The 25,129-nt window shown below is 46.7% G+C and overlaps 1 protein-coding gene across 3 annotated transcripts; it reads right to left on the bottom strand.

Annotated features, from left to right (window-relative positions):
* Nucleotides 1-596: 596 nt before the first annotated feature.
* Nucleotides 597-21,224, bottom strand: LOC140902027 (phospholipase A2 inhibitor and Ly6/PLAUR domain-containing protein). Of its 3 annotated transcripts, XM_078850074.1 has the most exons (7): nucleotides 21,160-21,224; nucleotides 12,357-12,514; nucleotides 11,679-11,795; nucleotides 8,343-8,495; nucleotides 7,718-7,855; nucleotides 879-1,055; nucleotides 597-775 (listed from the first exon to the last, which is right to left on the bottom strand). In XM_078850074.1, the coding sequence occupies exons 2-6, from the start codon at nucleotides 12,403-12,405 to the stop codon at nucleotides 925-927; spliced, it is 588 nt and encodes a 195-aa protein (XP_078706200.1). In that variant the 5' UTR covers nucleotides 12,406-12,514; nucleotides 21,160-21,224; the 3' UTR covers nucleotides 597-775; nucleotides 879-924. The 3 variants fall into 3 exon arrangements, with proteins under 3 accessions (XP_078706200.1, XP_078706199.1, XP_073177725.1); XM_078850073.1 differs by having other exon boundaries at nucleotides 597-1,055; XM_073321624.1 differs by lacking the exons at nucleotides 597-775; nucleotides 879-1,055 and adding an exon at nucleotides 5,037-5,779.
* Nucleotides 21,225-25,129: the final 3,905 nt, after the last annotated feature.

The raw sequence follows: 25,129 nt of genomic DNA, 5'->3' as shown, positions 1-25,129 counted from the left end.
CCATGGTCAGAGACAGGATACTGGGCTAGATGGACCTTGGGTCTGATCCAGTCTAGCAATTCTTCATTCCTAGACTATCTAGGAGCACAAGATGGGACATGGTAGGTCACCAGTGCCAGCCCCCTGAACCTACCTATCGCGAAATAGCCTATAGAGTCCTAAAATGTTACCATTTCCCTGTAAGTGCAAGGGAGGACTGTGGTAACCCTTTGGTGTTATCCAGACCAGGGATCTGCTAGGTCACTCCAATCCTTGACTCTGGGAACCAGTCTTACCCTGCTCTGCTGTGAGAACCCCCTGGGCTGTTCATACACAGCTTCTGGCATGTAAGCTGCTCCTTGGATTGTGCAACCAAATGACACTAGCCAATATCTCCGGTCCCAGACACAACCCCAGGAATCTCCATCTTGCAGTGTCCAGTTATGCCCGCTGGATGCTGCATGCTTATATGAGTTCGTCAATTTAACAAAGAAATTGATATGCACCAGGCTTGTTATCCCAAGGGGAGTCTCTGACACACTTCAAACCAAATGCACTGCTTCAGATAGAATAAACAAACAGAGTTATTAACTGTAAAGATAGATTTTAAGTGATTATAAGTCAAAACATAACAAATCAGATTTAGTCAAATGAAATAAAAACAAAACACATTCTAAGCTGATCTTAATACATTCAGTGCCCTTACAAACTTAGATGCTTCTCACCACAGGCTGGCTGGTTGCCCTTCAGGCTCGTCCCTTTGATCAGCGCTTCAGTCGCTTGCTGGTGATGGTGTCTGTAGATGTAGGTGGAAGAGAGAGGAAGAGCATGGCAAACGTCTCTCCTTTTTATCATGTTATTTTTTCCCCCTTGGCTTTGCCCCCCCTTCAGAGTATTACCTCATCGCAGTCCCAAACTGACCAAAGGAAGGGGGGGGTGACTCACTCAAAAGTCCAACAGATCCCTTTGTTGCTGCCTAGGCCAGCGTCCTTTGTTCCTGTGAGGCTGGGCTGGGTTTGTCCCATACATGCCCTGATGAGGTGTGAACTGCCTCTCTGCTCTTGGAGAGTTTTTGCCTGGGATTATTTTAAACCATGAAGACACATTTTCACCTCATAACTATATACATGAAATTATAACCTGTAATTACTATAAAATTGCTGTAACAACAATTACTATAACATCACTATAATAACAATGCTCAGTGCATCATGAGTTTTCCGAAGACACCTAACATGACAAACTTTGCATTCGATACCACACAATCATTTTATAAAGATGAACATGGGGGTGTACGGTGTTCCCATAAAGGTACAGAACGTCACAAGGACAAATCTGACCAATTGCAGCTTTTTATTGCTGGTGAACTAATGCAGCAAGCAACTTCTGCTCATCTACAAAGAAAGATAACGATACATGCAAATATTAGGCTTGTGAGCATTTCTTTTGCTGACTAAATATACAAATAACACAAATTGGGTGTGGTTGCTCTGGCTTTTGGCAAGTAGCCAAAATGGCCACAACGCCTGCCCAACACTATTCCTCTGAGATAGCTCATATCTTCTTTGACTGTTTCCATTGCTGGAGCATCAACACTCAGTTGTTGTTCCATTAAGACAGTCTCATCTCAAGATGGGTGTGAGCTGCACAGTTCTTTCAAACTCTAAGGGCAAGTCTACACTACAAAATTAAGTTGACCTAAGTTAGGCTGACATACAGACACCGGAGTAAGTACTGTGGTGGTTCATGTTCACACTATGCCTCCTCTGTCGGCATTGTGCATCCTCACCAGGAACACTTCCACTGACTTAAATGTGTGTGGCATTGTGGAGCACTGACAGCTGGAGGCCCCCCACCTCGCCCTGGGGCTGACAGCCTGATTTATTAACTACAGAAAGATAGATTTTAAGTGATTATAAGCAGCAGGCATAGAGATCAAAGTTGGTTACTTAAGAAATAAAAATAAATTTGCAGTCTAAGTTCTACAAACTATGCAGGATTTGTCTCAAGCAGTGTCTCCCTCTGACAGATGGTACAAGCAGGTTACAGGTCTTCAAAACACAGGCTTGGGACTCTTCACAGCCTGGGGCCACCTTCCTCCAGTTCAAAGTCTTTGTCCTCCAGCCGTGTTTCCTGGTGTTGAGTTGTGGGGAGTGAGGCCAAGTGATGATGTCACTTCCCCTCTTTTATAGTTTCTTCCAGATTGCTGGAAAGATCTATGCTGTGATGTGGGGTTCAGTCAGTCCCCATTGGTCAAGCAATCTCCATTGCATACATGCGCTCTCTGAGAATTCTCCATTGCATACAATCTCTGGGATAATGGATTATTTCCCTGATGGGTGTGGATGAGCCATTAACACTGTCTAGCTACTCCACTGCTGTTACCTCGCAAGGTATACTTTGTACAAAACATATCATAATCATATCACCATGGTGAATATGGGGGTGCCGGGATGCTACTATGAGGTACAGAATGTCACCCTCCCTCAATCTGCCCTTCCTGTAGGAAGCCCCAGACTACGTTCATCTCCACTTTCTGTCTGTTGCTGGCAGCAATTACACTGTGGCCAGGGTTTGTAGCTTGGGCTAGTAAAGTAGTAAACATTAGAGCTAGTCAAAATAGTTCCAACAGAAGAGCCCCCTTCCTGTCACCACCCCAAGAAAATGCTGAATCAACAAAATCAAAACTTTTGAGGTATATTAGATTCACTAAAAGATTTGACAGCAAAATTATCACAATATTTCAACAAGGTCAAAATGTTTCATTTTGACTTTTTCATTTGGACTTTTATACTATATCATTTACAATGTAATATAAATGCCAGAGGAAAAAATTGGAAATAGGAAATTTTGTGTTCTACCAACCTTTCATTTCCCCCCCTCACACCCATTTTGCTGCTGAAAAAAGGAATGGAGAAATGGGTCAGAAATGGGTGGATGGGAAGGAATGTTTCCCCACAGACAATTTTTTTTTGTTTAGAAAACATTCAATTTTAAAGGTTTTCTGAACCAAAAACTTTAATTCCCCCCTTCCCACCACAAACACAAACACACACACCTGTACTCCCTAATTTTTTCTGTCAGTGTCAATGGGACACCTCATGGTAGCAAAATTAAGCACATAAGTGAAATATGTGGAGGATTATGGTAATGATAAAGCCTACGATTTAGTCACGGAAGTCACGGAATCCATGACTTCCAACAATGTCCGTGACTTCAGCCTGTGGTGATCGGGAGCTTCAGGGTCCCCCACTGCCCACGGGGGCATCCCCCAGAGCTCCCAGCAGACGGGTGAACCCCCAGAGCTCCCCGCAGCCAGAGGAATTCTGCAGCTCCCGGCCACTAAGGGCAGTGGCGGGGGAAACCCCGCATCTCCCGGCCACTGAGGGCGGCGGCAGAACCCCCGAGCTCCTGGCTGCTGGGAGCAGTGGTGGTAGAACCCTTTAGCTCCTAGCCCCCAGAGCTGCGGGCGGCAGGGGTACCCCACAGCTCTAGCTGCCGGGGGCTATGGGGGAATCCCTGAGCTCCCAGCTGCCACAGCCCCTGGAGCTGCGGGTAGCAGGGGTAACCCGGAGCTCCCAGCTGCCATAAGCAGTGGGGGACCCCCGGAGCTGCAGGCGGCAGGGGTACCCCACAGCTCCAGGGGCTGTGGCAGCTCCTAGCCCCTGTGCAGCTGCCCTGCTTCAGGAGATGTGGGGACCAGCAGATCCCCATGTTGTCACAGATATTTTTAGTCAAAGTCACGGACAGGTCAGGGCTTCTGTGAATTTTTCTTTTTTGCCCGTGACCTGCCTGTGACTTTAACTAAAAATATCCATGACAAAATCTTAGCCTTAGTCATGATCTCCAGAGCTGGCTGAAAAACAGAATAGTTTTGGGAGAACATTTTCGAAATAATTTTAAAAAGGGAGATTTTGTTTGTTTGTTTCACTTTTTTTTGGTAGAAAATTTTAATCAAAGCTTTTCTGCTTTCAAAAAATGTTCAAAATGGACATGTTCTGGTGTTTTCCTCCCACGCTTCCCTTTTTCCATTTTGCTGCTGAAAAAAGATGAAAACAGGAAACACCTCCTGGAATTTGGGGGCTTCATCCCCAAAACATGGAAAGTTTAAAAAAAAAAAACCACCACAAAATGTTCATCTTTTTTTAAAGAACTTTCAACATAAAAAGTGTCAAAAAAAATTCAACCAGCTCTAATCATGGTGTTTATTACACAGGAGCTGATTGTTCCTGGCACATGCACTGATTTATTTTTCCCGGCGGGGGGAGGGTGCTCCACCCCTGCGTCACCCCAAGGCCCCACCACCACTCCGCCCCTTCCCCTGAGGCCCTGCCTTCACTCCGCCTCTTCCCGCCCTGCTCCACCTGCCACTCTCCGCCCTTCCGCAAGCACCTCCCTCAGCCACCAAACAGCTGATCGGCAGCAGCATGGAACAGTTGTAGCTGGTGGGTGCTGAGCACCCATGCTTTTTTTCTGTGGATGCTGGAGCCCCGGAGCGCTCATGGAGTCGGCACCTGTGGTTCCTGGAATGGGAACATTTCCCAGGGCAGAAATCCTCCTTCCCCCTTATTTTATTTGCTTCCCCTCCTTGTCTGTCTAATTATGCTCCCTCCCACCTGCTTCTGTTGCTTAGAGGGAACTAAGTGGGAAAATCAAGGGCTTTTTTTTACCTCAGAGAAAAGCTCCATGTGCCCCAAATCTGCACAACACATGAGCTAATAGACTGCCACCTTAGGTTCCACTTCAGGAAGCTACTTAAGTGTGATGCCTAAGTGTAAACATGAGTAATTCCAATGCAAGTGCTGGGGTGGGGCCTTGGCGTCCAGGATTCTGTTCCCAGCTCTGCCACAAAAATTCTCTTCCACATTTTGAACAATAATTTTCAAAGTAGACTGTAAATTTGTTAAAAATTTGTTAGTTTCTAAGGTGCCACAAGTACTCCTGTTCTTTTTGCAGATACAGACTAACACAGCTGCTACTCTGAAACCTGTAAATTTACAGCTACCTACTCTACTCTGAAACCTGTAAATTTACAGCTACCTACTGTAGGGTGCACCACCAGTAGAAGTGGCAGGATTTGCTTTGATGAATAGAAGATCTTTTATTAAGGCTGCTGGACGCAGGCACACCCTGTGGTTCTCCCAGACTCTGTAGCTCCCTGACTGTGCTGTCGAATTTCATCACTAGGGGACTCCATAAATCTAATCAGGTTTTGGACAAATTTTTCCTGTCAAAATAATTCAGCCAATTCCAGAGTTTTTTGATCTCCAGTTTGTTTTATTCCGTGCAACAAACTAAAGGGGAAGCAAATCCGTCTAGAAAGTGAGAGTCTCTGGAATGGAAAAGCAGCAGCTGAGAAAGGCAAATGCAAGCTGAACAGGTGTTACTCAGTGCAGTGTCGCCAGTGCATAATGTGGGGATCAAGGGAGGAGCTTCACCAGGAATAACCCTGTGAGGACTGGGAGGACGAGAAGCCCAGATGGTCTTGGAGTCATGCCAGCCGCAAAAGGGGCTGCACCCCTAGTTGGGCTGGCTGCACCAGGGGCTAGTCCCTTAGCTATGCCACTTGCACTGGGGGCTGGTCCCTTAATCCGGCTGGTTACAGTAGGGGCTGGTCCCTTAGCTGTGCCACTTGCACCCAGGCCTGGTCCCTTAGTCAGTTCAGACCTGCCAGGGGCTGGCCTGCATGTGGCTGTGGTTATCTGTATGTTGTCTCCGAAGGTCTTTGAATCTCCTTTTAAAAGGGTGCACATGGATTCAGTGGCGCAACCCTTCAAAGTGGCCTGTAAAGGAAACGAACCTGCCCCAGGAAAAAGAAGCAGCTGGTCAGTGTCAAGGAAGTTTTGTCTCCTTCTGTCACCATTACCCATAAATCCACACCTCCTGCCCATCTAAACCATGTTAGGATATAGATATTCAGGCCTGTCTGTAAAGGCCTATACTCTAAGAATTTAGGTGTATTCTTATCACTTAGCTAGTTATAGAGGTATAAAAGAAAGAATCAAAGTCACTGTCTGTCGGAGTAAGAGCCTTCTCTTGCTGTAACTGTCTGAGGCCCTGTTCTTAGGCTAAGGCCTTTGGCTAAGCAACAGAGGCAGCCATAAACTGGGAAGCAAATGGTCACCGCCTCACATTCCAAACTAGTCACACTGAAATAAGGTACTATTGGGCTGTTAGGAATACAATCCTGTCCTGATAATGCCTATCACCTCCAGAGAAAGGGAAGTGCCTAGAAGATGTAAAAGGAAGCTTAGTTTGATAGCATCCTGTCTGGCAAGAACTCACTTATCAATAGCTGGGATGTGAAATCCTCATTTCTGTGTTGTTCTATCACTGTAGTCCCTATTTCCCTATTGTTTGTCTGTATAATCTCTGTCTGGTTTTGTGATTGTTTCTGTCTGCTGTACAATTAATTTTGCTGGGTGTAAATTAATTAAGGTGGTGGGATATAATTGGTTAAATAATCATGTTACAATATGTTAGGATTGGTTAGCTAAATTTCAGCAAAATGATTGGTTAAGGTATAGCTAAGCAGAAGTCAAGTTTTACTATATAGTCTGCAGTCAATCAGAAAGTGAGTGTGTGTGGGGGCGGGGAATGGGAACCATGTTTTGCTAAGGGCAGGAATGGGAATAGGGACACAGGTGTAAGGCTCTGTGGTGTCAGAGCTGGGAAGGGGGACACTAAGGAAGGAAACTGGAATCATGCTTGCTGGAAGTTCACCCCAATAAACATCGAATTGTTTGCACCTTTGGACTTTGGGTATTGTTGCTCTCTGTTCATGCGAGAAGGACCAGTGAAGAAAGTGGGTGAAGGAATAAGCCCCCTAACAAACCACAGCAGCCTCAGCTTTTATCCTCTGCTCTGTTTCCTGCAGTTCATCTAGGCTTCCCCTTTGCTCCATTCCCCAGAGCTCCATGTAAGCCCTCCATGTCCTTCACTTCTTTGTCTGCTCTGCTTCCCCCTTCTCATCTAGGCCCCAACAGCCTCCCCCTCCACGGCTCTGATGCAGGCTCACTGTGTGCCCTTGGACAAATCATTGGGACCCCAGATCTAAAACCCACTGATGACACCCATTCACTTCAGCGGGCTTTGTATTAGTCCCACTCTTCATTGAGCAACGAAACAATTCATGGTTGGTGGCAGGGAGTGGGATCTCTAAGAAGAGAGGCCTTGTGCTCATTAGGGCACTGGCCTGGGACTCAGGATATCTGGATTCAATTCCTGGCTCTGCCACAGACTCCCTGATTGACCTTGGGCACATCACTTAGATGCAGATTTTTCAAAGGAGTGTAACATAGGTGGTGGTTGAATTTTAATGGATCTGGGTCCCTAACTCCCCAAAATCCTTTGAAGATACCAGCCTTAATCTCTCCAGGCCTCAGTTTCCTCATCGGTTCAATGGAGATAATAATCCTTCCTTTACTATTTAGATGGTAAAATCTGTGGAATGGTGAATGGCTGTGTCTGTGCAGTGCCTGGCACAACAGGGAACCCTCCCAATCTCAGTTTGTGTCTGTGCAGTGCCTGGCACAACAGGGCCCCCAATAGCAAGAGATCTAGTCCAAGGGGAAACAGACACAGAGACTTGCCTGAGGTCACACAATAGGCCAGTTGCTGTCCAGTATTAGAACCCAGATGTCTGGAGTCCAAGCCAAACCCCTTATCTCCCAGACCATAAGTGAGAGGAAACAATAAGAAAGCAAATAGCATACCAGAATAAATACATTAAAGTTACCCATTGCTATGCTTCCGGTTACTGCGATGCATTGGGTCTCAGATCCAGTGCAGTCTAAGGTCTCTTCGCTGCATGGAATAAACACAGAAGAGCAGGCAGGGCAACGCCAGCCATTTGAGGTTGTGTCTGCTGGGGGCACTATAGAGAAGCAGAGCAAATGCAGTCAACTTGGGGGATGTTCCAGAATAGGCTTCAGGACAGAGAGAGCAGGTTAGGGTTGAACAGCTCAGCCCCACATCCCCCAAACAGGAGCTCAGGAGACATTGGAGGTAGCAAGGTTAGTGGCATCAGTTTGCAGCACAGACCAATTGAACCATGCCCCATGTGGAATTAGCTGCAGTTTGTGGCAGTCCAGAGCCACATTCACTTAATTCCACCTCTTCCCCCAGGGACCCAGTGCTATTCAATGGAGCACCCCTGCAGGCAGTAGGACTGTTCTCGGGGGTCAGTATAATTCACTGCAGCACCCCCTGCGGGGCAGGAGACTGTTCTTAGGGGCTCATTGCAGATACTGTTCCAGAAAAGAGGGGTACAGATGGGCAGGGGGAGGAGGGGAAGGTAATGAAGAGGAAGAATTGGTGTGGGAGTGGTAGCAGGGTGGGGAGATAAAAAGAGGGATACGTACTTGTAACGGAGTCTGTACTGCAGGCATCCCCCACACAACAGGTGGTGCTCTTCCTTATTGCTGTTTCCTCCCCAAACCTCACAACAACAGGGCTAGCTCTGCACTCACTGGATGCCATGCAGGACTTGGTTACCTGCTGTATATTGAATCCCACTGTACAAAAGGAGAAGACCGATGTTTACTCACCAACTCTGCCACCCTATCCCCATACTCCACAAAAAGATGGCTGTGTGTCTTTATCTTTACTCTACCCATGCGGAAACTGAAGCACGGAGACTTGCCTCAGGTCACAGAGTCAGTAATAGAACCCTGGAGACCTGAGTCCTAGCCCACACCCTGCTCCAACCCAGGGCTGGCCTTTGGGGAAATGGCGCCCTGGGCGAACTTGTATTTTGGTGCCTCGTGGGCACGGTGCCCCCACCCCCATTTCCCCTGGCCACCATGGGCTCCCCACCCCACATCACCTCTGGCCCCCAAGGCTTCCCACTCCACCAGGGCCCAGCAGCCTGTCCCCCCTCCCCCGTGCTTAATTTATATTGAAAGGAGCTCAGCTCCAGCAAAGTCTCGGCACAAATTAAGCACTAGCTGGGCGGCTGGAGACTGGCAGCTGCTAGCTTGGTGCCTAGCTCTAAAGGCTGCCACAAGCAGCAGCGGAGAAGTAAGAGTGCCGTTGTATATGGTGTATTGCCACCCTTTGTGCTGCACTGTACCCCCTTTGCCCCAACCCCTGCACCCCCTCCTGTGACCCTAAACCCTGCACTGTGTCCCCTTTGCCCCAAATCCATTCACCCTCCCATCAGCTCCCCCCTCCTCCCCAGCATCTCCCACCCATCAGTTGCCCCGTGGATCAGTGTCTCCCTCTCCTTCCCCGCATCTCCTGCCTGCCACGATCAGCTGTTTTACAGCGTGCAGGAGGCTCTGAGGGAGGGGGAGGAGTGAGGACGCGGTGCTTGTGGGAGGGGCAGAACTGGGCAGGAAGAGGTGGAGTGGGGGTGGGAAGAGGCGGGGCAGGGGTGGAGCCTTGGAGGAAGGGATGGAGTAGGGGCAGGACCTGGGGGGAGCCAGAGGTCAAGCACCCCCACACAATTTGGAAAGTCAGCACCTGTGTTTCCCCCTTCACAGCCTCCTAGGGGGGCACGGAGGAACATTGGGGCAGGGGGCAAGCAGTATATGTGTGTCACTCTTTGCACCCCCATTCCTGTGCTGGGAGAAAGCAGGAAGAAATCAGGGCACTTCCCTCCACGTGTCATAAGAACATAAGAATGGCCATATTGGGTCAGACCAAAGGTCCATCTCGCCCAGTATCCTGTCTTCCGACAGTGGCCAATACCAGGTTCCCCAGAGGGAGTGAACAGAACAGGTCATCATCAAGTGATCCATCCCCTATCACCCATTCCCAGCTTCTGGCAAACAGAGGCTAGGGACACCCTCCCTGCCCATCCTGGCTAATAGGCATTGACAGACCTTTCCTCTCTGAACTTATCTAGTTCTTTTTTGAACACTGTTATAGTCTTGGCCTTCACAATATCCTCTGGCAAGGAGTTCCACAGTTGACTGTGTGTTGTATGAAAAAATACTTCCTTTTGTTTGTTTGAAACCTGCTGCCTATTAATTTCATTTGGTGGTCCCTAGTTCTTGTGTTATGAGACGGAGTAAATAACACTTCCTTATTTACTTTCTCCACACCAGTCATGGTTTTATTGACCTCTGTCATATCCCCCCTTAGTCATCTCTTTTCCAAGCTGAAAAGTCCCAGTCTTATTAATCTCTCCTCACACAGCAGCCATTCCATACCCCTAACCATTTTTGTTGCCCTTTTCTGAACCTTTTCCAAGTCCAATATATCTTTTTTAAGATGGGACGACCACATCTGCATGCAGTATTCAAGATGTGGGCGTACCATGGATTTATAAAGAGGCAATATGGTATTTTCTGTCCTATCATTTACCCCTTTCTTAACGATTCCCAACATTCTGTTCCTTTTTTGACTGCCGCTGCACATTGAGTGGATGTTTTCAGAAAACTATCCACAACGACTCCAAGATCTCCTTCTTGAGCGGTAACAGCTAATTTAGACCCCATCATTTTATATGCATAGTTGGGATTATGTTTTCCAATGTGCATTACTTTGCATTTATCAACATTGAATTTCATCAGCCATTTTGTTGCCCAGTCACCCAGTTTTGAGAGATCCTTTTGTAGCTCTTCGCACTCTGCCTGGGACTTAACTATCTTGAGTAGTTTTGTATCATCTGCAAATTTTGCCACCTCACTGTTTACCCCTTTTTCAAGATCATTTATGAATATGTTAAACAGAACTGGGCCCAGTAGAGACCCCTCGCGGACACCACTATTTACCTCTCTCCATTCTGAAAACTGACCATTTATTCCTACCCTTTGTTTCCTATCTTTTAACCAGTTACCAATCCATGAGAGCACCTTCCATCTTATCCCATGATGGCTTACTTTGCTTAAGAGCCTTTGAGGAGGGACCTTGTCAAAGGCTTTCTTAAAATCTCAGTACACTATATCCACTGGATCCCCCTTGTCCACATGCTTGCTGACTCCCTCAAAGAATTCTAGTAGATTGGTGAGGCATGATTTCCCTTTACAAAAACCATGTTGACTCTTCCCCAACAAATAATGTTCATCTATGTGTCTGACAATTTTGTTCTTTACTATAGTTTCAACCAGTTTGCCCAGTACTGAAGTCAGGCTTACAGGCCTGTAATTGCTGGGATCACCTCTGGAGCCCTTTTAAAAAATTGGTATCACATTAGCTATCCTCCAGTCATTTGGTACAGAAGCTGATTTAAATGATAGGTTACAGATGACAGTTAGTAGTCCTGCAATTTCACATTTGACTTGCTTCAGAACTTGGGTGAATCCCATCTGGTCCTGGTGACTTATTACTGTTTAGTTTACCAATATGTTCCAAAACCTCCTCTAATGACACCTCAATCTGGGACAGTTCCTCAGATTTGTCATCTAAAAAGAATGGCTCAGGTGTGGGAATCTCCCTCACATCCTTGAGGATCACCTCTGTGAGTTTGTGGCCCTCCCCTACCAGCCAGCAATGCACACCTCTGAGCTGCTGCACAGCACCCCCTTGACCATAGCACCCTTGGCGGTTGCTCAGCTGGCCCACCCCTAAAACTATCCCTGCTCCAACCCACTGGCCCCATTCCACGAGCTGGGAATAGAACCCAGGAAACCTGACTCCCAGTCTACCTCCTGCTCCAACCCACTAGACCCCATTCTTCACCCAGAACTAGGAATAGAACCGAGTGTGCTCTGGTCACTGGACCATGCTGGTGTGAGATCTGGCTCATGTACCTATTAGGCTTTCAAACACAGTGATGGCACAGGAATCTTCTCCAGAACTGCAGGTCTCCATGCTGCCCGTGCAGTTCCTGCCAAAGCCAGTGCAAACCTCACACTGCAGACAGGCACCTAGAAAAGGAGAAAGAAAATTCTTTATGTAGATGTGTCCCTTTCTTCCCCCTCCCCTTCCCCTGGGTTCTTAGGGAAAGCATCTGGTGAAACCTGCTTTCCGGTGTTGAAGTTTCTCTATTTCACTTCACACACACACCAGCTCTGACTCTGGTCTCAGCTGGCTGCATATTCCCCATTTTTAAAATTTCCTGCAGGAAAATCAGCACTTCCCAACAGAAGATTTTCAAAAGGGGATTTTTCCCACAACATTTTTGGCGGGGGATAAAATACCTATTTTCCAGCCATTTCTAAAAAGGAACCAATCAAAACATGTCTTTGAGGACTTCAAGCATCAATATTTCCTCTTATTTCTAGAATATTTCAATGTGTTGTCATGCCAACTCGTGACTTCACAAGGAATCTATTCTTTTCCCTTCGACATGTCCAATTGACCCATTTTTCTGATAGCGGCTTTTTGGTGACATTTATAAACAAATTTATACAAAGGACCAAGTTGGACTCTTGCTACTTTGTACAACCTAAGTTGCAAGTCCCTGCAGAGGAACAGCCCTGACTTACCCAGATCTAGGAGAGCAAAGAGGATGTAGAGAAAGAGGGGAGCCTTCATGGTGATAGGAAGAGCATGAATTGGAGCTGGGGTCTCTGATGCAGCAAATTCTCCGTCCAGAGGATTTATGCAAGCAGGGGCTGAAGGAAAGTCAGAAGATGAATTCCACCTGCAAAATGCAATAAATTGGATGGTGTGATGTAAGTGTCATTAATCGGGCCCTATGAAATTCAGGGTCCATTTTGGTCAGTTTCACGGTCATAGGATTTTAAAAATTGTAAATTTCATTATTTTATCTATTTAAATCTGAAATTTCATGGTGTTGTAATTGTAGGGATCCTAACCAAAAAAGGAGTTCTGAGGTGGTCACAAGGTTATTTTTGGGGGGGTTGCAGTACTGCAACCCTTATTTCTGCGCTGCTGCTGGCAGTGGCGCTGTCTTCAGAGCTGGACAGCTGGAGCGCGGTGGCTGCTGGCTGGGAGCCCAGTTCTGAAGGCAGAGCCATCTCTAGCAGCAGTGCAGAAGTAAGGATAGCATGGTATGGTATTGCCACCCTTACTTCTGTGCTGGTGCTGGTGGGGCGCTGCCTTCAGAGCTGGGCGATCCCCCTGCAACTCTCTTTTGGATCAGGACTCCCAATTTGGGCAACACTGGTCTCCCCCATGAAATCTGTATAATATAGGGTAAATCACAGAATCATAGAAGATCAGGGTTGGAAGGGACCTCAGGAGGTATCTAGTCCAACCCCCTGCTCAAAGCAGGACCAATCCCCAACTAAATCATCCCAGCCAAGGCTTTGTCAAGCCTGAACTTAAAATACCTAAGGAAGGAGATTCCACCACCTCCCTAGATAACGCATCCCAGTGTTTCACCACCCTCCTAGTGAAAAAGTTTTTCCTAATATCCAACCTAAACCTCCCCCACTGCAACTTGAGACCATTACTCCTTGTTCTGTCATCAGCTACCACTGAGAACAGTCTAGATCCATCCTCTTTGGAATCCCCTTTCAGGTAGCTGAAAGCAGCTATCAAATCCCCCCTCATTCTTCTCTTCCGCAGACTAAACAATCCCAGTTCCCTCAGCCTCTCCTCATAACTCATGTGTTCCAGTCCCCTAATCATTTCTGTTGCCCTCCGCTGGACTCTTTCCAATTTTTCCACATCCTTCTTGTAGTGTGGGGCCCAAAACTGGACACAGTACTCCAGATGAGGTCTCACCAATGTCGAATAGAGGGGAACGATCACGTCCCTTGATCTGCTGGCAATGCCCCTACTTATACATCCCAACATGCCATTGGCCAACAAGGGCACACTGGTGACTCATATCCAGCTTCTCGTCCACTGTAACCCCTAGGTCCTTTTCTGCAGAACTGCTGCCGAGCCATTCGGTCCCTAGTCTGTAGCAGTGCATGGGATTCTTCCGTCCTAAGTGCAGGACTCTGCACTTGTCCTTGTTGATTTATTTTGTCCAATCCTCTAATTTGTCTAGGTTCCTCTGTATCCTATCCCTACCCTCCAGCATATCTACCTCTCCTCCCAGTTCAGTGTCATCTGCAAACTTGCTGAGGGTGCAATCCACGCCATCCTCCAGATCATTAATGAAGATATTGAACAAAACCGGCCCTTGGGGCACTCTGCTTGATACCGGCTGCCAACTAGACATGGAGCCATTGATCACTACCCGTTGAGCCCGACAATCTAGCCAGCTTTCTATCCACCTTATCGTCCATTCATCCAGCCCATACTTCTTTAACTTGCTGGCAAGAATACTGTGGGAGACCATGTCAAAAACTTTGCTAAAATCAAGGAATAACACATCCACTGCTTTTCCCACAGAGCAAATTATCTCATCATAGAAGGCAATTAGATTAGTTGGGCATGACTTGCCCTTGGTGAATCCATGCTGACTGTTCCTGATCACTTTCCTCTCCTCTAAGAGCTTCAGAATCACTTTCCCGATCACTTTCCTCTCCTCTCAGTGCATAAAAGCAGGCAAAAGACCAGATTTCACAGGGAGAGACCAGATGTCATGGTCTGTGATGTGTTTTTCATGGCTGTGAATTTGGTAGAGCCCTAGTCATTAAACATCAGGTTGAAGGTGCCCAGGAACTATGAGCATTTCCTGTGGTGAGGAACTGCACAGGTTAATGATGGATTGTGTAAAGAACCCCAAGGTTTTTTCATCTGCCACCTTTAGCCTTGTTGCCTTTTAATTTCATAGGGTGCCTGTTTGAGAAGAGAGAGTGAATGCTCATTCTCAGCTCTTGCCCCCTTGCCCTGATCTCAGGGCCATGCACCTGTGCTATGCACCGAATATGTGTAAGGGGGTATCGGTGTGCTGGGGCAATATTATCTATAATTATTACACTCACCGTCTTCCTGCACCTCTGCATAGCCCTTTGCTGAAGTACAGGGCAGAGTTCTGTCTTTTGTGAAAGCATTTACATAGATTTCAGAGTAGCAGCCGTGTTAGTCTGTCTTCACAAAAAGAAAAGGAGGACTTGTGGCACCTTAGAGACTAACAAATTTATTTGAGCATAAGCTTTCGTGAGCTTCATCGGATGAAGTAAACTGTAGCTCACAAAAGCTTAAGCTCAAATAAATTTGTTAGTCTCTAAGGTGCCACAAGTCCTCCTTTTCTTTTTGCATTTACACAGAGTTCAACTTTAGGGCTATATCTAAAACCCTGATAAATAGGTGTTAATAGCTCCCAGTCAACTGCAAAGAGTACCACACAGTTTCTCAGGCCAGGTCTACACTACAGACCTATATCGACATAATTGTGCGGCTCAGGGGTGTGGGGTGATGTAATTATACTGACCTAACTCTCTATGTGGACAGCACTTTTATTATACCAATAAAATAAAAACCAGCAGGATCTTATTAAAGGGGAAAAGGCAAAGTACCACATTTATTGTGAATACAGAAAGAATCATAGTAAGCAGTTAGTTATAGCTATAACATTCCATTCAATCTCATATTTATTCACACATTCATTCATACAAACACACACACAGGTTCTGCAAGGTTGTTATCATAGTTACCAGCCTTAGAGTTGCTCATGCCAAGCCACTGGCCAGGTGGCCTGGACATGAGGAGGGAGCAGGGCCTTGTCAGATGCACATCTGATGCTCCTGGAAGTTGGTCTGCAGAATCAGACCCCAAAGTTCTCACTTTCTAGAGTCTATTTTTATAGAAATTTCTTCCTATGCCAGTCGTCTATGGGAATTGCTTCATCATGCTGTTGCTGAATCAATCAGCAGATGGCACATTCCTGACAGCTCCATGCTGCTAGATGTTATCTTGTTCTTTGGTTCTCCCATTCTTGAGGCTGTTGGGTGGATTCCAGTCTGCCCTCCGGGGGTCCTCTGGTTATTTCCACTTGAAGCCTTCTTCAGCCGATGGACACTGGATTCTTAGGCTGGCACCTCCCTGATCATTCAGTTATTATTCACACCAAGCATCCATCCACATACATCCTCTATCTCTATTTTAATCACAATTGTTAATACAACAAAAGGGCAGGGAGTCTCTGGGTGCTGTTTCTGTTGTTACAGAGTGTTGCTTTGAGTCTCTCTCTGTGTGAATTGCTTTGAGAACAGACTCTGTCTTAGAATGTACTAACGCAATTAGCAGCTTGCAAGTTTCACACATAAAGGGAGAGAAACAGTACCAAAAACCAAGAGACCTCTTACTTAGTAATACCCTGGAATTTAAACTATGGGGAATCAAACTCATTTGTGATTTTAATACAGAACTTCTTTAATATGATCCAACACTTTATCAGTGGGAGAGCTTCTGCTGTCGACATAGCTACTGCCCATAGGCACCAACTCCGTGAGTGCTCTGGGGCTGGAGCACCCAAGGGAAAAAAATAGTTTAGACGTTCAGCAGACCCCGCCCGTAAGCTCTTCCTCCATCCCCCCAGCACCTCCTGCCCACCACTGATCAGCTGTTCGGCAGCGGGTGGGAGGTGCTGGGGGGAGGGAGGGGAGAAAAGAGGCAGAGCGTGCTCAGGGGAGGGGACGGAGTGGAGGCTGGAAGAGGATTGGGTGGGGCCTTGGGGAAGGGGTGGAGTGGAGGTGGGGCCTCGGGGTGGTGTGGGGATGGAGCACCCGCAGGGAAAGCTGAAAGTTGGCACCTGTGCGTACTGCCTCTCAGGGAGGTGGATTAATGGCGCAGTCGCATCTTCACTAAAGTGCTACTGTACTGTAGCGCTGTATATAAAGACAATCGCTCAGTAAAACAAAGATTTAATGCTCACAGAAAGTATTGTAAATAGCGTTTGGAACACTATGAATAACTTCAGCAAAAACTGTTAAGCGGTAAATTTACTGGGGTTCCTCACAGAGACAAGATGGGTGAAGTAATATCTTTTACTGAACAAGAGTACTTGTGGCACCTTAGAGACTAACCAATTTATTTGAGCATAAGCTTTCGTGAGCTACAGCTCACTTCATTGGATGTGAATACAGACTAACACAGCTGCTACTCTGAAACCTTTTACTGAACAGACATAGATTTCTGCTTCACCTGCAACTGAGAGGACCAGTCAGCTATTAACCCGAATGCTGGAATGCTGCTAGCTGTGCAGATTATTCCAGACAGTTTGTTTGCTGACAGGGTTTTCGGATGTTTGAAAAGACTGAGATGCTGCCATTCTCCTCCAGCTCTGAAGAGTTCAGGCAACACACGCTTGCATGTTATGACTGCAGACTGAGAAATCATCATCAGAGGGGAAGGTGTTTTCATATATGTACTAAAGTATAGGAACTGTTATATTGAAACCTTATATCTGAATGTATATGAGAGGAACAAAGTGGGAAGGAAGTCCGTATTAGGTAAACGAATTGTATGCAGCGTAGGTGTAGTCCCAGGATACTAGAGATCTCTGACCTGAGGAAGAGCTCTGTGTGGCTCGAAAGCTTGTCACACAGAGCTCTTCCTCAGGTCAGAGATCTCTAGTATCCTGGGACTACACCTACGCTGCATACAATTCGTTTACCTAATACAGACTTCCTTCCCACTTTGTTCCTCTCATATACATTCAGATATAAGGTTTCAATATAACAGTTCCTATACTTTAGTACATATATGAAAACACCTTCCCCTCTGATGATGATTTCTCAGTCTGCAGTCATAACATGCAAGCGTGTGTTGCCTGAACTCTTCAGAGCTGGAGGAGAATGGCAGCATCTCAGTCTTTTCAAACATCCGAAAACCCTGTCAGCAAACAAACTGTCTGGAATAATCTGCACAGCTAGCAGCATTCCAGCATTCGGGTTAATAGCTGACTGGTCCTCTCAGTTGCAGGTGAAGCAGAAATCTATGGCCTATATCCAAAGTGATCTAGGTATTGGGAGCAGCATATAAAATATCCATTCCTTGGATTTCTATAAGGCTCTCACTCCACAGGGCAATATCTTTCCCACATAAACCCAGCTATGTCAGGCAAGAATGTACAAACCCCCACCTCACTAAGTGCTGCCCCATTCTCTTTACCTGAGACAGAATCCACAACTGAAGCATTAGCTAATAGCTAAATGTCAATTCCACAGGCTGTACAATCTCTAGGGGTAACAAGTGTTCCCCTCAGAGTTCTCCTCTAAAGCAGGGGTTCTCAACCTTTTTCTCTCTGAGGCCCCCCCAGTGTGCTATAAAAACTCCACAGCCCATCTGTGCCACAATAACTTTTTTTCTACGTATAAAAGTCAGGGCTGGTGTTAGGAGGTAGCAAGCAGGGTAATGGCCTGGGGCCTCATGCCACAGGAGCCCCCACAAAGCTACATTGCTCAGGCTTTGGCTTCAGCCTCGAGTGGCGGGGCTCAGGGCCCAGGTTTCAACCCCATGCGGCAGGGCTTCAGCTTTCTATCCTGGGCCCTAGTAAGTCTAATCCTGGCCCTGCTTGGCGCCCCCCTGAAACCTGCTCGCAGGCCCCCAGGGGGACTTGGACCCCTGGTTGAGAACCACTGCTCTAAAGGTCTGTAAGACACACTGTGGTGGACCAACCATCCTAATGGAGGGCTTTTATAGTAAAGTAAAGCTAGAATAGCACTCACCTATAGCCAAAGTAATACCAGTATTGGGAGCCAGCCCTCACAGCAGACACATCTCCTGGTCCTGAGTTGATCAGCGACAGAGTCTGCAAGACTATCTTTTATATATAACCTTCTTCCCCCCGTGCTCTGATACGCTCCACACTCTAAGCGTGGTTGGGAGTGACCTGCTCAGTGGGTTGCACACAGTGAAAACTATACAGCTTCTGAAATAGCTACTGAGCATCTTTAGTAACCATCCCACCCTGTTTCTCTATGGTCCTGTGCCCTTCTGGCCGAGTTATCCTGCCTTGCACTAGTATGCATGAGCGCCCAACACAGGGTATGTCTACAAGGCAGCTAGGAGCATGCTTCCCAGCATGGGTGGACAGATGTGCTAGCTCTATTTGAGCTAGCGTGTTCACAGAGTCATCCAACACAAATCCACGTTTCCTCTATTCTGCTTTTCTTCATTTTTTTAGGCCAAAGTCAAATGCTGCAGTACAGTAAAGCCTGTGCGTTACACACACTCATTCTCAGCAGTCCCCAGTCTCAGTACTGTGTGCCTGTGCCATGGACTGACCATGCTCTTGGCTCTCCCACAATTCCAATGCACAAACCAATTTTCCAATTTACCTAACTCTGCATTTAAATTTTAGCACACATTAAAAATCAAAAGCAGATCATTTGGGGTGGGTCTGTATCTCAGGGATCCCTTGATCAAGTGACCCCAAATTTACATCTAAAGCTCCACTCTGGGCTCTTAACTGGCATAGCAACTATCAAGTCAATCTGCATCACCATGGGGATTTCAGATACTCTGAAAGTTGAAACCTTGTCATTTTAGGGAGGCTGTGTTTCGGGAACACTTTAACCAAATTACTCCAAATGTGTACCCCAATGTCTACTCTGGACCCTCAACTAGCATAGCAATTTTCCAGCCAATCCAACTGTGTACGTGCATTTTAGAGCATTGTAAAAATTCAAAGGAAGTTGTTTTGGGGAAACTAGCTCAGGAACCCACAGACCAAAATACCTCAAATTTGTTCCACTAAATTGTTGCAAACGGCTCTACTGCATGATTCTCAACTTATTTATCATTGTGGGCTGCATATGTGGCCCACAAAGAGCTAGCTGGGCTGCACGTTGAGAACCATAGTGCCCTCCACCCCCAAACTCCTATGTTCGGCACCCTCCGCCCAAAGACCCCTCCACAGTGTGGGGCCAGGAGCGGAGAGCTAGGCAGGGGGCAGGCAGGAGACCCCAACTCTGGACCCCATGGGGACCCCAAGCCCCACTGCGCGGGGCTGGGGAGCAGCCAGGACCCTGACCCAGGATCCTGCCAAGATCCCAGACCCTCCCGGGACCCTGGATCCCAACCCGCTGTGCAGAGTTGTGCAGCAGCCAGGGCCCAGACCCTGCCAGGATCCCGGAGCCCAGAGACTGCTGCATGGCAGCCTGGAGACGACCGTGCAGTAGCCTAGAGCCTGGAGACCGGTGCATGGCAGCCCAGAGACCGCCACGCGGCAGGGCAGCCCAGAGCTCGTGGCCTTTAGCACATAGCTGAGCTGGGCCACAGCTGTGTGCTAATTGGGCTGCATGCAGCACGTGGGCCACAGGCTGAGAACCGTTGCTGTATTGTCATACCCATTTTTAGGATAATTGGATAATATATGTAGATTTCTGAACACTTTGAAAAATCTGATTTTAACAAACAGCCTGATGGAACCTTAAGTATGGTAGGGCTCCTGCCATCCCAAAAGTAATTAAATAAAATATTTAATGAATGGCAACTCTTGGTTTAAATAGGAATTTTTGCAAGAAAAATGTGAAGCCATTTGCATTCCATTTTTTTTATTTTTATTTTTAATTTAATTTTCACCAAAGAAAAAAAAATCCTGGAAATGTTTGGGTTTGACACTTTTTGTTTTTCATTTCCCCTTCCCCTTTTCAACCTTCCATTTCACTGTGAAATGGTGGGAAATGGAAAGGCAATAAAGCAAGGAATAACAAGCAAACATAAAAAGCCCAAACAGACAATGACTTTTTTTTTTGTTTTCTGCTTTTGCCCAGAAAATTGGAGAGTTGAAAACAATTTTTTTCCAACAAAATTTCCCATTTTAAAAAAGTCCATTTTTCATGTAATAATCAACTGATTCTAGTTGAAAGATCCATTGTCAAACAGCTACTGATCTGTGGAAGAACAGAATCCCAGAATAAAATAGTGCTGAGGCAACTGACCCTGTCAGGATTATAAGGGAAAGCAAAGCTGACTAACCCCAGGGTTCTGTTCCCAGCTCCATGCAGGGAGTTGAGTCTAAACTTGAGGGAAGGGGAGCTGGGAAACCCAGGATTCCTGTTTTTCCCCCCTAAGGTCTGGAAGGGGAGTGGTGTCTTAGTGGTTAGAGCAGGGGGCACTTCGAGTCAAGATTCCTAGGTTTTTGTTCTCAGTTCTGGTAGTGAAGTGGGGTCTACTGAGATAGAGAAGTGGGGCTGGCAGTCAGGTGTCCTGGGTTCTATCCCCTTGCTCAGGATTATGCACAAGATAGCCCTAATTAGTTCATTATATATTCTTAGGACAGTGAGAAGGGAGGCAGGATATATGGGGATAGACAAAATGACAGCCAGGCCCCAATCTAGTAATTTAAAGAGGCCTGGTTTATAGGCTGAAATGTATTTAATCCTACTTGAATATTGCTGATTGGTGCAGGGCTGTGTTAATGGCAATGCAGGTTACATCCCAGGAGAATAATGCACAGACTGGAAGGGAATCACTTACCCAACGCTCCTAAGTCTCCAGTCACTGCAGGGATGGAAAAGAATATTTCTCTGATGGGGATGAGACATGTCAATTTCTCAGTTACAGAGTGCTCTCTCCCTCCCTTTTATAGCAGGATCATGTGCTGATTGGTTGCAGAACAGGCCATTTCCCCCTTCAATATATATTTTATTTTTCCATACTTCGGCAGTTTCTGTTCCCCTGTCTTGCCCTCCAAATTGCTGCCAAAATTTCATGACTAAAGAGGAAGTTGAAAAATCCCCTTTTCGCATTCGCAGAATATTAAGAGACTAACATGGATTCTATAGAGACAAGGTCCAATAAAAGATATTACCTCCCCCACCTTGTCTCTCTATCCTAGGACTAACAACACTGCAAACAATAATGGATTTCATAAATGTCTATCCCACCTCTCAGTCTTTGAGAGGCAGTGTGACATGTTGGTTTAAGCACCTAAAGACTCGATACATCCCAACAAGTGCAGAAGGGAATATCTCAGAGACTCATATCCTGCCACTGACATGAGCAAGAGCTCTTGTTCCAGGCTGTTCATAATCAGCGCATGGACTCCATAGCCAAGTTGTCTGTTCACTCAGCAGGTCTAGTGGTCAGGGCCTGCTGCTCCAGTCTCACTTTTAGTTCTGTGTGTTCAGGACCCGCTGAACGGGGTTCAGTTAGGCTGGCTTCCTCACTGGTGATCTCCTAGGCAGGGCTAGGCATAAGGAAATCTGAGGTGCGTAGGGGTCTCTGAGCACTCCTGCTTCACCAGGTCCCAGTCCAGGGCCCTGAAAGTGTGACATCATGGGCTGGGCTTTACTCAGCCCACCTCCTGCTCACCTTCCCCTGGGCCACTTCTTCCCTGATGCCTCAGTTTGGAGCATGGCTGCTGTTTAATAAGAGTCCTTTGCTTCAAACCCAGAGACTTGGGACTGATGCAGGCAACCCTCTGGTGCTCCCACACATGGTTCTCCCTACCACTGCGGGGTAATGGCTCAAAGGAAAGGAGAGAAAGACTCACAGCCTGACCTTCTCAGTAAGAGCTTCTTTGCCATCTGTCTCAGGGCAGTGCTTCTCTCCTCCCCTGCCTGGACTGCTGGAGTTCTCCTTATACTTCTCTTTTCCCCAGGAGCTTGGTTGGCAGTCCCTGAGGGCTGCAGCTTTCCTGGCCCAGTACTGCTCCAGCATTTTCCCTGCCTCAGCCTTAGTGAGGGGTTTGTAAAGCCCATCATGTGCCCTGCCAACCACGACTGACACTGTAGGGTTGCCTTGTGCAATCGAGACCCTGCAGTCTCTTGAGAAGAAGTCTGAACTTTTATGGGCCTTACCCGCTCGACGTAGTACTTCAAAGAAGTGCGGCTAGAGTGCTAAATACCACCTCAATATTAATGGGTTATGGTCCTGTGATGTTACACCCCATAATGCTTTGTAGAAATATGCTTTTGAATGTAAATATGACATAACTGGAATATGTTTTATGCTACATATGCCATGTAACATATCTCTGCAAAGGCTATGCTCTACTGAATATATTCATCCTATTTTTATGCATGCATTTATGCATGCATTTTTGTATTCAAAGTTATGAATATTGGCTGTGTACTTGTTTGATTTTAAGTAGCCTCTGTGAAGCATTTGGTCAGCTTCTTGAGAAAAGACTATTCTCAGTAAGTGCCCAATCAAGAAACACTTAATCTGACAATAGTCTTTGATAGATGCCAATCCACATCTGAGCTTTCCTGGGAACATTCCTGCAGAGGACGAAGTCATGCATGGACATGTGACTTGCCCAGGTGACTTCAAAACTCCATCTTGTAGAGGGGATTCTACACAGGGGGAGGGAGGGGTTTCCACCCATAAGAGAGAAACTATATAAAGTCCTGGGAGACCTCTCCATTTTGTCTTCAGCTGGCTCAAGAGGTAGCCTCTCCACCCCCAAAGGATACCTGAAAGAAACTGGAACAAAGGACAGTAACCACAGGGGTGTGAGTGATTGCTGGACCCAGACTAGAAGGAGCCTAGTCTGTAAAAGAAGCTTATTGGAACATCTCTGAGAGTGAGATTTCATCTGTAATCACTTTCTTACTGTATTAGGCTTAGATTTGCATATTTTATTTTATTTTGTGTGGTAATTCATTTTATTCTGCCTGTTATTACTTGGAACCACTTCAATCCTACTTTTTGTATTTAATAAAATCATTTTTTACTTATTAATAAACCCAGAGTATGTATTAATACCAGGGCGGGGGGTGGGAAACAGCTGTGCATCTCTCTCTATCGGTGTTATAGAGGGTGAACAATTTATGAATTTACCCTGCTGGTAAATTCTTCCATTTACAAACAAACACATGGACTTCTGGGGGAATAGGAGAGTGTCTCTTAAATTCCTCTGTAGCAGTGAAGAATGCAGCTTTGGGGGCAGGAATGGCTGTAACCAGTTCCTGTAGCCCCAGGGCTCAAGGCAAGTCCCTGCGGGAGGGGCTAGACAAAGCCAGCTCCTGTCCCGTGATCATCTGCCCGGGGAATGGGAGAATTCCACCTTGTAACTGGGAGGCCATCCCAGCTGCTGACTGCCAGGAAGTTGCAGGTCAGCAGGGGACAGGGCCTGCCCTGGGCTGCACAGAGACATGTATCCCAAAGGTGGAAGTTGGAGTCCTGGTAACCTCTGTGGTGGGAACAGACCCCAGGGGCTCTAGCTGGAGGTCCTGGTGATGTCAAGGAATTATGACATGATTGGAATAACAGAGACTTGGTGGGATAACTCACATGACTGGAGTACTGTCATGGATGATTATAAACTGTTCAGGAAGGAGGAGAAGTAGCACTGTATGTAAGGGAGCAGTATGACTGCTCAGAGCTCTGGTACGAAACTGCAGAAAAACCTGAGTGTCTCTGGATTAAGTTTAGAAGTGTGAGCAACAAGAGTGATGTAGTGGTGGGAGTCTGCTATAGACCACCGGACCAGGGGGATGAGGCTTTCTTCCGGCAACTCGCAGAAGCTACTAGATCGCACGCCCTGGTTCTCATGGGTCACTTTAATTTTCCTGATATCTGCTGGGAGAGCAATACAGAGGTGCATAGACAATCCAGGAAGTTTTTGGAATCATAGAATCATAGAATATCAGGGTTGGAAGGGACCCCAGAAGGTCATCTAGTCCAACCCCCTGCTCGAAGCAGGACCAATTCCCAGTTAAATCATCCCAGCCAGGGCTTTGTCAAGCCTGACCTTAAAAACCTCTAAGGAAGGAGATTCTACCACCTCCCTAGGTAACGCATTCCAGTGTTTCACCACCCTCTTAGTGAAAAAGTTTTTCCTAATATCCAATCTAAACCTCCCCCACTGCAACTTGAAACCATTACTCCTCGTTCTGTCATCTGCTACCATTGAGAACAGTCTAGAGCCATCCTCTTTGGAACCCCCTTTCAGGTAGTTGAAAGCAGCTATCAAATGCCCCCTCATTCTTCTCTTCTGCAGAGTAAACAATCCCAGCTCCCTCAGCCTCTCCTCATAACTCATGTGTTCCAGACCCCGAATCATTTTTGTTGCCCTTTGCTGGACTCTCTCCAATTTATCCACATCCTTCTTGAAGTGTGGGGCCCAAAACTGGACACAGTACTCCAGATGAGGCCTCACCAATGTCGAATAGAGGGGAACGATCACGTCCCTCGATCTGCTCGCTATGCCCCTACTTATACATCCCAAAATGCCATTGGCCTTCTTGGCAACAAGGGCACACTGGTGACTCATATCCAGCTTCTCGTCCACTGTCACCCCTAGGTCCTTTTCCGCAGAACTGCTGACTAGCCGTTCGGTCCCTAGTCTGTAGCTGTGCATTGGGTTCTTCCGTCCTAAGTGCAGGATCCTGCACTTATCCTTATTGAACCTCATCAGATTTCTTTTGGCCCAATCCTCCAATTTGTCTAGGTCCTTCTGTATCCTATCCCTCCCCTCCAGCATATCTACCACTCCTCC

Source organism: Lepidochelys kempii, chromosome 23, assembly GCF_965140285.1.
Source record: "Lepidochelys kempii isolate rLepKem1 chromosome 23, rLepKem1.hap1, whole genome shotgun sequence".
Lineage (NCBI taxonomy): Eukaryota > Metazoa > Chordata > Testudines > Cheloniidae > Lepidochelys > Lepidochelys kempii.
Note: the sequence above shows the minus strand (reverse complement) of the source record. Positions and strands in the feature narration are given on the sequence as shown.

Excerpts from the sequence above, each read along its gene's own strand:
- LOC140902027 (XM_073321624.1), bottom strand. The coding sequence starts at position 12,405 with ATGAAGGCTCCCCTCTTTCTCTACATCCTCTTTGCTCTCCTAGATCTG. Across the intron at positions 11,796-12,356 it reads CTTTGCTCTCCTAGATCTGG|GTGCCTGTCTGCAGTGTGAG; the intron begins GTAAGTCAGGGC and ends CTCCTTTTCTAG. Across the intron at positions 8,496-11,678 it reads TGTGTTTGAAAGCCTAATAG|TGGGATTCAATATACAGCAG; the intron begins GTACATGAGCCA and ends CCTTTTGTACAG.